This window comes from Antedon bifida, chromosome 4 (assembly GCF_963402885.1).
Source record: "Antedon bifida chromosome 4, ecAntBifi1.1, whole genome shotgun sequence".
NCBI classification, from domain to species: domain Eukaryota; kingdom Metazoa; phylum Echinodermata; class Crinoidea; order Comatulida; family Antedonidae; genus Antedon; species Antedon bifida.
In genome coordinates, this window is record NC_136229.1 from 24,933,958 (window position 1) to 24,951,546 (window position 17,589).

The following is a 17,589-nucleotide window of genomic DNA, read 5'->3' on the forward strand; positions in this document are numbered from 1 at the left end:
CCCAAATTTAAAACATACCATAAATATAAACTGTAAAAGAGCAAACTGCTGTGTTGTTGTAGGCATCAGTTGCAGTATACACAACTATTGTTTCACCAAATGAAAAAGTACTTCCTGTCGAATGAGACTGGCCAGGAACAAGAACCTCTTCACTGTTGTCCATAACATTTGGTTCCATCCAATTCACAACTGCCGATGGTGAATTAAGATCAGAAGCCATAGTGATGTTGGAAGGACACGTAATTCTGGGAGCCTCGTTGTCTAAATTGTATTGTAAAGGAAAACAAATATTAGTAGAATTGGTCGGAAGAATTTGGTCTGGAATTATGTAACTTGGGTTGTACTCAATAGTTAGAGGGAAAATGGCAAAATCAGCAATGGTCATAATACAAAGAGTTGTCAAAACAATATAGACTGATAAACGCTTAGAAAATAGGAAGCCTCTTGCCATTTCTCCCTGACTGAGAAAGAAACTTACCCAGACACAGGTTTGTTTTTAGCTCGCTTTGTAAAAGAGGTATTACATTTGGCACATGTGAATTGTTTTATAACACAGGGTTGGTACATACACTCTTGAGGCACATGCATTGTAATAGTGACTGAGCAGTGGGCGGAGCATCACTAACAACTAATTACATTTCAACTTATGAAATCTTGATTTGTGGTTAACTCATTTTGTAAACAAGAAATACAACCACAAAATGAAACCGTACACTAAAGGTAAACTTAAAGCCTATACTTACCAATAATAACAACAACAAACCAGCAGTAAGCAGCATTGCCACTATTGTCGGTTGCATTGTAGGATACCCATGTTTCACCAATTGGAAATGTTGAGAGTGGTTGATGGGATGTATCCCAGGAGAAATAACCTGAATTATCAAAAGCTGTGGGTTCGGTCCAGTTGGCTGTTCCAGTCGCTTGCCCGGGGTTAGTTGTAGACATGACAGGGTAATCAGGACAGCCTGATATTACTGGCTCGAAATTATCTGTAAAATATAATTGTATATACTGTACATTTACAATCTATTCTTAAGCTCTGTCAACACTATCAACATTTATGTAACAAAAAAAATGTGATGTCCTTATATAAACATGATGATGTCATATCACTACCATATTTGAGCATCACTACCATATTTGGGCACATCACACTTGTGTTGTTTTTGTTTAGTGTAGACAGAGCTTTAGAGTCCACTAAGTTTGATACATTAGAACACACTTTGCTTTGTCTGGGAATTATCTTTTACTGTATGTTGGAATGCTATTAACTATTGTTATTATGTTTTGCATTGTGAATTTATGGTTTTGACAAAATAAATCAACAATAAAGAAATAATTAAATGAACACTGTTGTCATTTTATTTAAAAAAACACAATTAAAAGATTACCTTCAACAACAATAGTAAAAGAGCAGATACCAATGTTACCATCTTCATCTACAGCTGTTATCGTCACATTGTGAAAACCAACATAAAACCCGTCACCAGGGTAGTCCATTTGAGTAACAGTAAACACACCAGAATTGTCCATAGGTTCAGGATCATCCCATGACACGTTGGCGTATGCTAGGCCTTCATTTGTGTCTACTTCTATTGGATTTATGGGGCAGTTAAAAAACACAGGATTTTCAGTATCTGTAATAATATAACAACATTGGGACATTTAACAAAAAGAGATAATGTTTTAGTATGTAGTTAAAACAGAGAGGTTGAAATTAAAATGAAGTAGATTAAACGTAATGTTCAATATTTGTTTGTGAGTGAAAACGGAAGGTGGTTGCCAGAAAGAAAATGGCTAGAAATGTTTAGGAAGCACAGGTTTAAGCAAAATGTGGGTCTGTGAGGCTTGAAGACAGGACAGACATAACTAGACTAAATTTAAAACTTTAGAGGTAATCTGGTTAGTAAATTGATTTATTCAAATTTCTGCCATGTACAAACCAAACAGAAAAGGCAGAATAGACCAGATCCTAAACGCCTATGTAACTTAGTTTTACCCAAAACAGACAAAAAAACTAATTCATTTAGAACATTCTAAAAAATGTCTCATGCAAATTAATGTCATAACACACAGCCTGACAGTGGATACTTTTGTTTATTATTATATATATCAGGTATAGATACTGCACCTGTTTTACATATTGTACATTATTATATATATCAGGATTTAATGTGAATTAAAAATAGTAACATATGCCTTTATGCTAATTGATTGATCCCATAAAAATATTTTTGTTCAGATCATAGAGCACAAATTGTGAATTTAGTACGGAAAGCAATGACTAATCCCTTTTCCTGTCTGATTGCATTGAAACAATCTAAAATTACTTTTATTTTATTTTTATTAAAGGAGGATGGTGGTATCCTGAAATGGTTTGTAATAAAGTTATTACTTAAGAAAACTAAAAAAATAAATACCTTGCACTGTTACATCAAACATACAAGTACTGCTTAACCCAAAGACGTCAAATACTGTGTAAGTCACTGTAACGGTTCCTATTCCAAAATCATCACCAGGTCTGTGAGTGGATGTTTCATTGAAGACTCCAACATTATCCATGACAGTTGGTTCTGTCCATGACACAGTTCTATTTGCCGTTCCCATAGGAACAAGTTCAACTATTGGACTAGATGGGCATCCAATGTATTCAGGTGGCTCCTTATCTGTAAATCAATGCATATTCATTATATTCAACTACACTCAATATTGTTTTATTGTTCAAAAAAGGTTTTTAAAATTATTCTTCTTTATTTAATCTATAGTTCTTAAGTTGATAAAGTTTCTGGTTTTCTAGAAGTTCTGGTTTAAAAATAAAATTTAAAGCGTAGGACAGAAATGAACTTTCCAAACATTTTAGTAAAAACATTTTGCATATGCAGATTGATAGAAATAGATGATTTAGTAGTTCTTGGCTGAGAAGGAGATGGGACATATTGATTGGCTAATTAGAGACAACCATCATTTTTTAGAAAACAATAAATTACTGAACAGTTTTTATTTCTATGATATTTTTAAAGTGTTTCACACCCCCTTTCATAACTGTTTACAAGGTTTATGTTAGCCACGTCAATTACTTGACATTTGGAAACACAGATGGACGAACACAAAAATGATGGCACCAGCTTACCAAACTTTATTGAAAGGGTGAAATTACTTACCAATAACAACAACAACAAACCAGCAGTAAGCAGCGTTTCCACTATTATCTGTTGCATTGTAGGATACCCATGTTTCACCAAGTTGGAATGTTGACAGTGGTTGATGGGATATATCCCAGGAGAAATAACCTGAATTATCAAAAGCTGTGGGTTCCGTCCAGTTGACTGTTCCAGTTGCTTGTCCAGAGTCAGTATCAGACATGACAGTGTAATCAGGACAGCCTGAGATTACTGGCTCGAAATTATCTGTAAAGTATACAGTACACAGATTTGTAAAATCAGAACAGAAAGAAAACAGCACTGGCTGCATCAAAATAGTTTTTTTTTCATTATTATTCAAAAACAACAGTAATTTTGTTTGTAAAATGGCAGTTCTAACAATTACCTATTACAAATATATTAAATGAACATGAGCCCTCATTGCCTTCTTCATCCCAAGCATTGTACACAACCATGGTCATGCCTATATCAAAGTAATATGATTGGTTGTGACTCTGTATCATTCTGACCACGCCTACATTATCAGTAGCATCTTCTAATATCCAATCAGCTTGTGCAGTAGAACTGTTCATACCAACATTGACTGTTACAGAAGGAAGGCTACAATTGAATTCTGGGTCTTCATTATCTGAAAATAAATAAGACATAAACTAAATTATGCAAACAAAACGCTAATCATCACTTTGTAATAAGCCCTGTGCACATTCGGCGAGCTTACAAAGGAATTAATTTCAGAAAAGTTATTAATACTAAAACTAAATATTATTTGTTATGGCATCTATTTATGGTATTCTGTACTATTAGGAAGCTCACTAGACTAGTTATTTTAATATTTATGGCTACCCACAAATGCTAACTGTACTGTTTGTTTTATCTCAGAAAAAAAGAATTATTAATTAATTAGTGTTATTGCAAAGTGTTGTGCTAGAATCCTGGATTGTTTATGAATTTTTGCTTCATTTACCTTCGACAATAATGGTAAAAGAGCAGATACCAATGTTACCGTCTTCATCTACAGCTGTTATCATCACATTGTGAAAACCAACATAAAACCCATCACCAGGGTAGTCCATTTGAGTAACAGTAAACACGCCAGAATTGTCCATAGCTTCAGGATCATCCCATGACACATTAGCATATGCTAGGCCTTCATTTGTGTAAACTTCTAATGGACTCATGGGACAGTTCATAAACACAGGATTTTCAGTATCTTTATAAAAGATAAAAAATATAAAGAAAGGAAAAACAAGTACTTTCATTTACTATTTTGAACAGTAGGAGAAACAATTAAATAGGATATTTAAACTTAATATTCAATATTTGATTGTGAGTAAAAAACGGAAGGAAGAGATATGGAATGACTAGACATTCTTGCATCCACAAATGATGCCGTCAGCTCCAACTTTATTGGAATTGGTAAACTTAAAGCCTATACTTACCAATAATAACTACAACAAACAAGCAGTAAGCAGCGTTACCACTATTGTCTGTTGCATTGTAGGATACCCATGTTTCACCAATTGGAAATATTGACAGTGGTTGATGGGATATGTCCCAAGAGAAATAACCTGAATTGTCAACAGCTGTGGGTTCGGTCCAGTTGGCTGTTCCAGTTGCTTCTCCAGGTTCAGTGTTAGACATGACAGGGTAATCAGGACAGCCAGAGATTACTGGCTCAAAATTATCTGTAAAATATTATTGCAGATGTGTAAAATCAGAACAGAAGGAGTGACTGTATCAACAACATGTGTTATTTTGTCAAAAAAGTATGCAAACCAAAAATAAAATGTAAATAATTGTTTTGACAGTTCTCTTAAAAATTACCTATTACAATTATATAGAAGAAACATGAGCCCTCATTGCCAGCTTCATCCCAAGCGTTGTACGTAACAATAGTCATGCCTATATCAAAGAAATATGATTGATTGTGACTCTGGGTCATTCTGACCACGCCTACATTATCAGTAGCATCTACTAATATCCAGTCAGCTTGTGCAGTAGAACTATTCATACCAACTTCAACTGTTATAGAAGTAATGGTGCAATTGAATTCTGGGTCTTCATTATCTGAAATTAGAGAGGAAATAATCAAAATTGTTAAAACAGAAATGCTGCTCTTCACGGTCTCTGTTTTAATTAATCATGAGATTCATCATTTCCATTCTTTTTTTTTGTGTCTTTGCACTATGATTTATTTATGTATGTTTATGATTGTGAATGATGAATGGAAATAAAGAAAGAAAAAAAATAAGGAAAACAGTCCCTCTTTACTGAATACTGAATAAATTGATGCAACTCTCCATTTTTCACACAATTAGGCCTATAAGTCCATGTTCTCAAAACTGTCTTACCAAAATTACAAACAACTAAACATTGTCGGCTGAGAAGATTTTGAGAATATTAAAATAAAATGTCCCGGTAATTGTAATCTTACACTAAACATTTAGCTGATGCTGTGATGAGAAGCTATGAAGAATAGCACTGATTTGATGCACACACTAATGAAATACTTTGTTGGGATGTGGTAACTTATCATATAAAATTTGTGATTAAGTGTAATGGATATGCACAGAATATTGCACAGCAATGTTGCGATTCTTATTCTTATAGGCCAACCTCACCTTCAGTATATTACAGGCCTGGTATTTGTTGTCACTGAAAATCAGTAAAATTTCTGTGACATGATTTTCCATAAAGAATAATTAAATGAATATGAATCTCAATAAAAATGGCTGTATTTGAAAATTCAGTTTTCAAATGAATGCATGAGGTAATTATCCATGTAGAAGACCCTCTATAAATTACCTTCAATAACAATTAGAATAAAACAAGATCTATCTTGGTTGCCACTAGGATCAGTCACAGTAACCGAATTAATGTGGTTTCCAATGGGAAGCAAAGCTCCACTCGTTATGGTTTCTTCAATTGTATAGTTGCCAGAATTGTCTGAAGCCGTTACTGTCCATGACACACTTCCGTTTGGTTGTCCAGGATTGGTATTCCCTATTTGCATTCCAGGGCATTGTGTAACTGGATTCTCTTCATCTATTTATTTTAATATTAATATTAAATATTCATAACATGAGTAAACACATGCATTATTTAATTTGTTGCTCACACTACATAACTGTACTAGTTTTAATTAAATTAAATTTAAATTAACTTGATAAAATATAGAGAGAAATATATGTATAGTAAGTTTAGTGTATTGGTGTAAAATGTGTGTTTAAATTTTGGCAGTGAAAATATATTTAAAAAAACACCAATGAAATCATTATTAGCTTCCGGCCTATCCAAAATCATTTAACCTGTTCACTGTAATAATGTCAAACAAACATCTTACTGGTGTTAGATACTGTATACACTATGTGTATGGCAAATAAATACACTTGCGTCTTGAACACCTACTAACCTGCAATGATAACATCAAATTCACAGACTGCATTCAAGCCTGCCATGTCAATTGCATTACAGGTAACCAAGAATTTTCCAATATCAAAGTTCGACTCATCCTCTGGCTCACAAGACACAAGTGGGTTTGAGCCATCGTTATCAGTTGCTGTTATGTCAGTCCAGTTGACTATCATAGATGCTTGGCCAACTGGAAGAACATTTGTGACAGCAGACGTTGGACAGTTAGTAAACACTGGAAGCTCATCATCTGAAAGTATTTCATTGTTTGATTTGTTATAACATATTACAGTTTATAGGAATGTAACAGATGTTCTATGAAGAGCACTTGGTGTACTCGATTACCATGATTAAATGTTTCTCTGCTCTCCAAAATGTCAAAATGGTCCCAAATTATTTAAAACTTACCATAAATATAAACATGAAAAGAGCAAACTGCTGTGTTGTTGTAGGAATCAGTTGCAGTATATACAACTATTGTTTCACCAAATGAAAAGGTACTTCCTGTCGAATGGGACTGACCAAGAACAATAACCTCTTCACTGTTGTCCATAACATTTGGTTCCATCCAATTCACAACTGCTGATGGTGAATTAGGATCAGAAGCCATAGTGATGTTGGAAGGACAAGTAATTCTGGGAGCCTCGTTGTCTAGATTTTGGTGGGAAAAAATACCATTTAGAATTTTTAACTGTAATAAATGTCTTCCATTTAGCATGTGAGGATTGTTTTAGTACATATTGAAACAGCTTTGATATTTGCTAGGCACAACTGACATTACAACAGTGCACTACTGAGCAGTGGGCATCTGATTTGCAACAACAGATAATAATTTATAGGTTAAATGTTGAGAAACGTTTCCATTTGAGTTTCTCAACTACACTGATTTAATTTTTGTGTAATCCCATTTTAAATGTAAAAACACAAACACAAAATAATGGCATATGATTTACATTCTCAAACTCTTTTTGGAAAGAGCAAAATTAAAGCCTATACTTACCAATCATAACAACAACAAACCAGCAGTAAGCAACATTATCACTATTGTCTGTTGCATTGTAGGATACCCATGTTTCACCAATTGGGAATGTTGACAGTGGTTGATGGGATATATCCCAGGAGAAATAACCTGAATTATCAAAAGCTGTGGGTTCGGTCCAGTTTGCTGTTCCAGTCGCTTGGCCAGAGTCAGTGTTAGATATGACAGGGTTTTCAGGACAGTCTAAGATTACTGGCTCGAAATTATCTGTAAAATATTATCAAAGATTTGTAAAATTAGAACAGAAGGAGTGGAGTTCTTCAACAACACGTGTTATTTTGTCAAAAAAGGTATGCAAATCAAAACATTGTATTTTTCCTTTGTAAAAATGATAGTTCTCTTAAAAATTACCTATTACAAATATATTAAATGAACATGAGCCCTCATTGCCAGCTTCATCCCAAGCGTTGTACGTAACCATAGTCATGCCTATATCAAAGTAATATGATTGGTTTTGACTCTGGGTCATTCTGACCACGCCTACATTATCAGTAGCATCTTCTAATATCCAATCAGCTTGTGTAGTAGAACTGTTCATAGCAACTTCGACTGTTACAGAAGTAAGGCTGCAATTGAATTCTGGGTCTTCATTATCTGAAATTAGAGAAGAAATAAAGTATTAAAGTATGACCAAAAAGTCTTTGCTTTTTAACGTAACAGATTATTTCTTATTGGTTGGCTTTGTGTTATTACTACTAATATTGTTGTTTTACATAATTATTATTTCTATTAATACATGTTATTGGACCTTGAACCATAAAACATAAACACACAAATTAACAATTACCTTCGACAATAATAGTAAAAGAGCAGATACCAATGTTACCATCTTCATCTACAGCTGTTATCGTCACATTGTGAAAACCAACATAAAACCCATCACCAGAATACACCTCTTTGTTGACAGTAAACACGCCGGAATTGTCCATAGTTTCAGGATCATCCCATGATACGTTGGCATATGGTAGGCCTTCATTTGTGTAAACTTCTATTGGACTCAAGGGACAGTTCATAAACACAGGATTTTCAGTATCTGTTATAACAAAAATTATGACAAAACGAGTACTTTTAGTTAGTTCGGCTGAATTTAAGTTAAGTAGATAAACACAATTGCTATTGCTTGATTGTGAATGAAATGGTTGACAGAACAAAGAAGGCCTAAATATATCAATCTCTCAGTCATTTGAACTGTCTCATTCCCGTTACTATCCGATCGGCTGGCAGCCAGGGCCAAAAATAAGAGTTCATGAGTTGAGTCCTGTTTCCATTTTGAGTTCCCTTACTACTATTCAGCTTTAATGTTTTGGTTTTTTCTAATCAAGTTTTGACAAACACAAAATGATATCGCCAGCTTTCCAGCTTTAAAAAAAAATGTTATACTTACCAATAATAGCAACAACAAACCAGCAGTAAGCAGCGTTACCACTATTGTCTGTTGCATTGTAGGATACCCATGTTTCACCAATTGGAAATGTTGACAGTGGTTGATGGGATATATCCCAGGAGAAAAAACCTGAATTGTCAAGAGCTGTTGGTTCGGTCCAGTTGGCTGTTCCAGTTGCTTGCCCAGGGTTAGTGTTAGACATGACAGGATAATCAGGACAGCTTAAGATTACTGGCTCGAAATTATCTGTAAAAAATATACAGTACACAGAAATGTAAACAGAGAACAGAACAGAGAGAAAGCAGCACTGGTTGAATCAAAGTATGCAATGAAAAAAAAACTGAAACATTTCTGTAACAATGACAGTTCCCTTAAACAACAGGTGTTTTATTATCAAAATATTATGCAATTTTTTGTAAAAATAACAATAAAAAAGATTACCTATTACAATTACATGGAATGAACATGAGCCCTCATTGCCAGCTTCATCCCAAGCGTTGTACGTAACCATGGTCATGCCTATATCAAAGTAATATGATTGGTTGTGACTCTGTGTCATTCTGACCACGCCTACATTATCGGTAGCATCTTCTAATATCCAATCAGCTTGTGTAGTAGAACTGTTCATACCGACGTAGACTGTTACAGAAGGAAGGCTGCAATTGAATTCTGGGTCTTCATTATCTGAAATAAGAGAAGAAATAAAGGAAATCAAGCAAACAAAACGCTAATCATCAGAGTCTCTGTGTGTGTCTTTTTCCCCCAAAACTTTGTAAATATGTCCTGTGGCACTTCAGTTAAAAGGGACTAAGGAAGTGATTACTACAATTTATAATTTGTTTATTTTATCTATTTTATTGTGTAGTATTAGTTTTGAAAGCCACATGAAGTAGAATAATCAAACTGAATACTTATGACTACCAACAAATATTAATTGTACTATTTGATTACATGTAAATTGAATGAAATGAAATACAAAAGCAAAAACAATAGTAAAATAAAAAAGTCAATATTTATGCCTGTTTCCGTTGCAGAGAAATTGTCATATTTTAAAAATTGAATACATAAATTAAAAGATTACCTTCGACAATAATAGTAAAAGAGCAGATACCAATGTTACCGTCTTCATCTACAGCTGTTATCGATACAGTGTGAAAACCAACATAAAACCCATCACCAGGGTAGTCTATTTGAGTGACAGTAAACACACCAGAATTGTCCATAGGTTGAGGATCATCCCATGACACATTGGAATATGCTAGGCCTTCATTTGTGCCTACTTCTATTGGACTTATGGGACAGTTCATAAATACAGGATTTTCAGTGTCTGTATATAACAAATAAATGGTAGGAAAGTCAACAGAAGGAGTTGTGTTTTCAATCTGGAAGACCAAGATCGACATCATTTAAGTGGAACAGATTAAACATAATTTTCAATATTTTAGTATAAAACTCAAGTGGACAGAGTACAGAAAACAGTGTGAATTCTCAGAAAATGGTAATAAGTGAGGCTAAGGGTCAAGACATGTGTAACTTGTTGTGATGTTATTGATTTTGAGCTATTTAATTTTATTTGATATGTTTTCAAGCTCGTATACAAATAATGGTGGCTTTTTCAGATCATAAAACAAGAATTGTAAATTGTACATAAAGATACAAAGATTTGTAAAAAAATGTCACTCTAAGATATGAAAATACTTTCTTTCTCTGAAAAAATCTAAAAATTAGCTTAGGTAGATGGTTGTATACTAAGAAAAAAAAAATTCTTATATATATTTTATAACTCAAGAAAACTTGCACAAAATACCTTGCACTGTTATTTCAAACATACAAGTACTGCTTAACCCAAAGACGTCAAATACTGTGTAAGTCACTGTAACGGTTCCTATTCCAAAATCATCACCAGGTCTGTGAGTGGATGTTTCATTGAAGACTCCAGCATTATCCATGGCCGTTGGTTCTGTCCATGATACAGATCTATTTGCCATTCCCATAGGAACAAGTTCAACTATTGGACTAGAAGGGCATCCACTGTATGCTGGTGGCTGAGTGTCTGAAACACAATGTATAATTGTTTATTTAAATAATACTCACGGTTTATTTTCCAAAGAATTTTTGTAATCAGATTGTTTAAAAAAGATTAAATAAGTATGTAATGGAACATATTCTAATTACATAAAACAAACAGAATAAATTACCAATAACTGTTACACCAAAAGAGCAAATTGCTATATTTTCAGATACATCGATGGCTGTGTAAGTTACGGTGGTTGTTCCGGAAAAAAATATCCGACCACTTGGGATGACCTTAACATCTGACAGAATATTGTTATCAGTGATTGTTGGCTCATTATAATTTGAAGTTACGTCAGTTGAATTTTTGCCTTCATCCATTTCAACTGTAATACTTACTGGACAATTTGATATGGTTGGAGCTTCATTATCTAATAAAAATCAATAAGTAAATAAGTTACCGACAAATGTTTTTTAAATATATTGACGAGGGCGTATCAGTTTGATCTCAGTTGCACGTGCGTACACATGTGAAAAAACTGTTTTTCAATACAATGCCAAGGGGGTTCATGCTATCCAATCAAATTTGAAAAGTACTATGATATCTCCAGTTGTCTTATAATTAGGAAAACTGTATATCAAGTAGAAGGTTACGAGTTAGAATCTCGGTTAGGGCAACCTTCTTCTCACAGATTTCCTCATCCTTATTCAAATAATTAATTCATTTTCATCAGTATATTATCACTGACCGGTTTGGATCAATGCATTCAATAACAACTTAAATGATTAATATTATAAATGCCCTTTTTTCTTGTTTGCACCATAATACACTTAAGCACATTGATTTGCAGTGATTTCTTTTAAAGTCACCTTACTTAAATAGACCTCATCAATTAATTTGTCACATTTAGCTAAAAAAATAATTCATATATATATATTTTTTAATACAAATTTACTTATTACTTACTTATTTGCTAAAATTTTAAAAACTGTGGATTGTGATCAATTATATAATGTATGATCTAAAGAATGGAGCATTGAGTGTGTTTTTATTGAGGAGATATATTGTGAGCATTTTATAGGGAAAGGGCTACTTTTGATTAATACTTTATTCTTTTTATTCATGGACTGGGAGTCAACTAACCTGTAACATTGACTGTGAATGAGCAGTTGTTGCCGTTTCCAGATGGATCCACGATAGTGTAAGCAACAACCGTCTCGCCAATATAGAACATGGATCTTGATTTGTAATTTGATGTGAGCGTGTTTTCTCCGGAATTGTCAGCAGCTACTGGTTCATCCCATGTGACATTAGATGAATTTTTGCCAGTAGAAGCAACTTGATAAATATCGTCTGGACAATTCAATGTTGGAATTTCATCATCTAATTAAAACCAATTTAATTTTACAGTATTTTTATAGTATAATGATAGTATACACATATTTTATCAATATAACTTGAATCGGTGCCATTGAACAGAGGAGTCTCGAAGGCACTAAAGTAGGTATAATTAGGTAAGTAACTAACAATAATAATACCTGACTGAGACATAGTAATTATTATCAATGATAAAATATAAACTGATAATTGTTTTACAAATTAATTTCATCTCTAATGCATCACATAAAAAATAATGAATTAACAATAAAAAAGATTGAAACAATTGTAGAATATTATTTACAAAGAGAAAAAATAAACAGTTTTTGTAAATAAGCTTAGCAATACTATTTAAAAATTTATTACAGATATTAAATAACAACAATAAAGCAAACAATAAAACAAACAATAACACATTAATTACCAATAATCCATACTATGAAATTGCAGTACATAATATTTCCAGCTGAATCAAAGGCAGTATACACAACCTCTGTCATTCCAATAGAGAAGTTATCTCCACTCATGTGCGTCATACTTGTGTTGTAAACTTGAATGTTATCAGTTACTTCAATATCTGGCCATTCTGCAATATTGTAACTCTTACCAGCAATGGTAGTGCGATTTAAATCTGTAGGGCAGTTTTCAAAAACTGGATCCTCTTCATCATTTTCTGCAATAAATTTAACGAGATTAGTAAATACAATACAATAAATACATAGCATCATCATACATAGCATATAACTATAAAATAATACCAAGTGTCTTCTAGTGAATAAAGAAGAGCTTGTGCATTTTGTGAAGTATATTCACATTCAATTAGATGACAACTGTTTCACCTATACTAATACTGTCACATCTACTTAAAAATACTAAATATAAAGAGCTTACCAAATACTGTTAAATTAAATGAGCATGTTGCCTGATTTCCAGACTCATCAATTGCTGTATATGTAACTATGGTAGAACCAATTGGAAACCCGCTATTGATATCCCTGTCAGGTTCAAATGTGAAAGATCCAGAGTTGTCCATTGCAGTTGGTTCAACCCATGACACATTGGCATAGGCATCACCAACGTCTGCAAAGGCAATCATATCTTCTGGACAACTACTGATTACTGGTGCTTCCATATCTTAAGAAGATAACATTTAATTATGACCAAATTCTGTTTACTGTACATTGCAATAACTGTAAATCTATAGTTTCACCTATTATTAAACACATTTTGTGTTACACAATTAATTTAAAAGTATAGGTAATTATATATTTATATTTATTATGTTACTCTGTATTTTTCTCTTTTATTTGTGGAAATAAATGTTATTATTATTAAATTACCTAGTAAAATATTGAATATAATTATTATATTCAAAATTAATGCCTGTACAATTTAATAAATTACAATGTTTATTACCATTAACAGTAACTGTAAATTCACATTCAGCCAGGTTATTGTCATTATCAGTAGCAATGTAAGTGACCGATGTGTCTCCAATTGTGAAAGTGTTGCCAGGTGGTTGAGGACCAAACAAAGTAACAAAACCAGAGTTGTCGGTAGCATTCAGCTGAGGCCAGCTGTACATGCCTGTTGATAAACCACTTGTTGTGTTTATTCTAACATCTCCAGGACATCCATCAATTACCGGTATTTCATTATCTTTAAAAAATAAAATTACACAATAATCAATTACAAAGAAATAATATTGAATGATACGTTAGTTACTCAAGTGAAAGTGGAAGAATTATTAATTTTCTAATACTGTACGTTTTATGTAAAAGTAATTATTTTTATCTAGTGTTTATCAATTTTAGATGCTCATAGCATCTACGTAGTAGCTACTATCTATGCTCAGTGTTTGTGTATACACAGGAACAACATGTTAATATCTAATTCTAAATGGATAGATTAGGAATTGAGTTTAGACACAAGACATCAATGACAGGTTGTGCAGTTTTTACACACTTTCAACACTGTTGCATAATTATTTTCTTTTCAGCTGATTGGCCACTATCTTTCATCAGCAAAGTTAATTCTTTTTTATATTTTATTTTATTTGAACCATATTTAATGAGAGTGATCCATCCAGCAATTGCTGATCATTTGGGACTCTCAGATAATTCTAGGTTTTGAGGTAATAGACAATTGGAATAAAGCACATTTGAAAGTTTGTAGTGTCTCATAAAAGTTAATTTACTCAAAGGAGTGTTACCTGTTACTGTGATATTAAATTTACACTCCGCTTGATTGCCGTCAGTGTCTGTTGCAACATATATCACCTCTGTAAGTGTGATACTAAATTGATCAAGAGGGTTATGGTTGTTTTTCAGTGGAGTGACACCAACGTTATCATATACAGAAATGGTCCAGTTTACTACAGCATATGGAAGCGTAGGATCTGTGTTCACCTCTATGTCACTAGGACATGGATCAAAGATTGGTATTTGGAAATCTAAAAGCAAAAAAATGTAAATCCTCTTTCTTGCACTTTATTAATTTTCTTTAAAGAGTTATAGCATTTTAAAACTTTTAGCATTTGTCTAACGGTTTTCAACTTTCAACATTATCTCTGGAAAACTTCAGACATGGCAAAATTAATCGGAACTAAGTTAAACCAAATGTATAGACACGTGGTTTCTATGCAGACTGCTATAAAATGTGTCTTCATTTTATTCCAATTAATAATAATTTATGTTTTTTGCATCCATTGGGCATTATAATTAATATTTCATCAAATAATCAAACATGAGTGATGAGACGTTTAGTAAGCATATCAACAATTTGCTGCTAAATGCTACACTAGCCCTGTTCGTATTTTATTCGTTTAATAAACAAAAGTTTATTAAAGTTTGATGAACGAATTGTTATGTACAATATTTGTATTTAATGAATGAACAATTTATGTATTATTATTATTAATATATTTTATAATATCTGTTGAATATTTTTACATTTTCATGTTTTCCCTCATGCAAATTAAAACTCAATTCAGCCTTTTTGCTACTTGAATAAATGTATATCATCAATAGATAAATGTGTTTGTACTGAGATCTTATACAAACTGTTATAAAACAATAAATGATATTACCATTGATTCAATTCAGCCTTTTTGCTACTTGAATAAATGTATATCATCAATAGATAAATGTGTTTGTACTGAGATCTTATACAAACTGTTATAAAACAATAAATGATATTACCATTGATTGTAACAATAAAACTACAGTCAACAGAGTTTTCATATGGATCTTCAGCGTAGTAATAAACTGTTGTATTGCCTAGATTGAATCGATCACCAGAAACGTTTGACATGTTGACTTGAACCATGCCAGAGTTGTCTGTAATGTTTGGTTCAACCCAATAAGCAATGCCATATGCCTCACCAATCACAGTCGTGTTCACAATGTCATCTGGACATGTCAACATTGGATGTTCAGTATCTAGATAAAATAATAAAGTGAGTTAACATACAGTACAAAAACATATTTTAGTCTCCATTCTGCAATTATAACTTAAAAGCAGTTCAATCAATCATAACAAATTATTTCAAAAAATGGTGGCTTCACCTAAAACGCAACAGGCTTGTGGCAGAGACGCCATTACCAAAATATACAAAATTGATATATACAAATATACATGCAAAGACAAATTACTGAAAAATGGCAATGCTGTGGCTGGATCTCAATTGAGATTCAAATTAAAATAGGCAAAAAGCTAAATAAAAACGATAAAGTGAAACAGCCAGAAAAAACGGTACATTTCTCATGTAGCGATACATTTCAGTTGTAGGATAAATCATCATAATACATTTTCTATTGATAGTGGTAAAAGCATGTGTTGCTTGATAATAAATATTATTTTGCAATCTTTTTGAAAATATTTGCATTTTTTGGTGTTTTACCACGAAAAAGGTAAAAATTTGTACCAAATTATTTGTTGAGTGTGATCAAGTTTTGAAATCTTGGATATAATTGAATGACCTGTATCAAAGAACTTATAACACAAGAATCTCCTGTTCGTCCGAAGCGCGTAACAATTTCGAAAGGCATTGTGGGATAGAATAGAGCTATGGGTGGCGCCATGGAGTAGGGCCCCGCATCAAATTAGAAAGTCAAAATCATAGAGGGGATCTGCTAATACTCTAGGGGGTCGAGTAATTGACTTCCTAGTTTGACCTTTTAACCCTGTACTTCCGATACTGTGTTTTGAATGCAAATTGAAGAACAGGAGATTCTTGTGTTATAAGTTCTTTGCCTGTATGTATAAATTTGTCGTAAAATCTTTGTGGAAAATGATGATCAATACACAGTTATGAAAAAAATACAAAAATATATTGGTGATGAGTATTTATAACTTTAAGTGAAATTAGATTTAGTTCCTTAAAAAAAGTTGCTTGAATATGTGTAGCTGTTTAACTTTACATTGCCTGTTCTGGACAGCTTTCATTGCAGAACAAGACGATTGTGTGCTGAAAAAATTAATGAGCAATTTGTCTTGGGGTTGGGTGACTACAACGCTTTCCTCATAATTATAATAAGGTTTAAAAAAATGTCTAGTGGGCTTTTGCTTATAGATTTGCACATGTTAACATGGTAAAAACTACAAGAAAATAAAAAATCAATCATTGCAGGTGACAACACACTGACTTCAAATCACAAAAATCATAAATAATATTTTACACAACAAATATTCACCTCGCACAGTGACATAAAAGGTACAGCTAGCATTGTTTCCAAATGCATCAGTTACTGTATATTCAAGCTTTGTTATTCCAATTGGAAAGTTTTCACCAGATTGATTATAACTTGGACCTGATCCTGTTAGGTTGAGATCATATAAAGATTCTGTATTGTCTGTGTATTCAACATCCCATTGAATCCAAGCTGTTGGTTGTCCATTGTTTGTTGTCACATTGAAGTCACTGGGACAAGTTATATTTGGATTTTCATTATCTATAAGAAAAACAAAATTACAAATTTTATTAAAGATATATTGTCACCCTAAAAAAAATTTTTTTAAATTTTTTTGTTGAATATGTTATTTTAATGTCACATAATAGTTATTCACTCTCACAAAAAATTGGGTCTGAAAAAAATTTATTTACCTGAGAAAAATGTAATTTAAAGCAAAAAATGGTCAAATTGTCTGGAAGACAATGAGTTTTTGGGAAAATTAACTGTTTATTTTGTCTTTTTATAGGTGA

The 17,589-nt window shown here is 32.7% G+C and overlaps 1 protein-coding gene across 1 annotated transcript in view; it reads right to left on the bottom strand.

Annotated features, from left to right (window-relative positions):
• Positions 1 to 17,589, bottom strand: part of LOC144839287 (uncharacterized) — a 69,037-nt gene that overhangs the window by 12,851 nt on the left and 38,597 nt on the right. The window contains exons 29-55 of the mRNA XM_078694603.1: positions 17,081 to 17,338; positions 15,587 to 15,826; positions 14,599 to 14,838; positions 13,803 to 14,045; positions 13,278 to 13,520; positions 12,811 to 13,059; positions 12,153 to 12,392; positions 11,194 to 11,439; positions 10,803 to 11,048; positions 10,077 to 10,322; positions 9,437 to 9,679; positions 8,996 to 9,241; positions 8,399 to 8,644; positions 7,963 to 8,205; positions 7,573 to 7,818; positions 6,981 to 7,223; positions 6,574 to 6,822; positions 5,967 to 6,206; positions 4,986 to 5,228; positions 4,601 to 4,846; positions 4,126 to 4,371; positions 3,547 to 3,789; positions 3,162 to 3,407; positions 2,421 to 2,666; positions 1,392 to 1,637; positions 744 to 989; positions 19 to 261 (exon numbers count right to left, since the gene is read on the bottom strand). Of these exons, the coding sequence (XP_078550729.1) occupies positions 19 to 261; positions 744 to 989; positions 1,392 to 1,637; positions 2,421 to 2,666; positions 3,162 to 3,407; positions 3,547 to 3,789; positions 4,126 to 4,371; positions 4,601 to 4,846; positions 4,986 to 5,228; positions 5,967 to 6,206; positions 6,574 to 6,822; positions 6,981 to 7,223; positions 7,573 to 7,818; positions 7,963 to 8,205; positions 8,399 to 8,644; positions 8,996 to 9,241; positions 9,437 to 9,679; positions 10,077 to 10,322; positions 10,803 to 11,048; positions 11,194 to 11,439; positions 12,153 to 12,392; positions 12,811 to 13,059; positions 13,278 to 13,520; positions 13,803 to 14,045; positions 14,599 to 14,838; positions 15,587 to 15,826; positions 17,081 to 17,338 (6,612 nt within the window). The remainder of the gene's footprint in view (positions 1 to 18; positions 262 to 743; positions 990 to 1,391; positions 1,638 to 2,420; positions 2,667 to 3,161; positions 3,408 to 3,546; positions 3,790 to 4,125; positions 4,372 to 4,600; positions 4,847 to 4,985; positions 5,229 to 5,966; positions 6,207 to 6,573; positions 6,823 to 6,980; positions 7,224 to 7,572; positions 7,819 to 7,962; positions 8,206 to 8,398; positions 8,645 to 8,995; positions 9,242 to 9,436; positions 9,680 to 10,076; positions 10,323 to 10,802; positions 11,049 to 11,193; positions 11,440 to 12,152; positions 12,393 to 12,810; positions 13,060 to 13,277; positions 13,521 to 13,802; positions 14,046 to 14,598; positions 14,839 to 15,586; positions 15,827 to 17,080; positions 17,339 to 17,589) is intronic.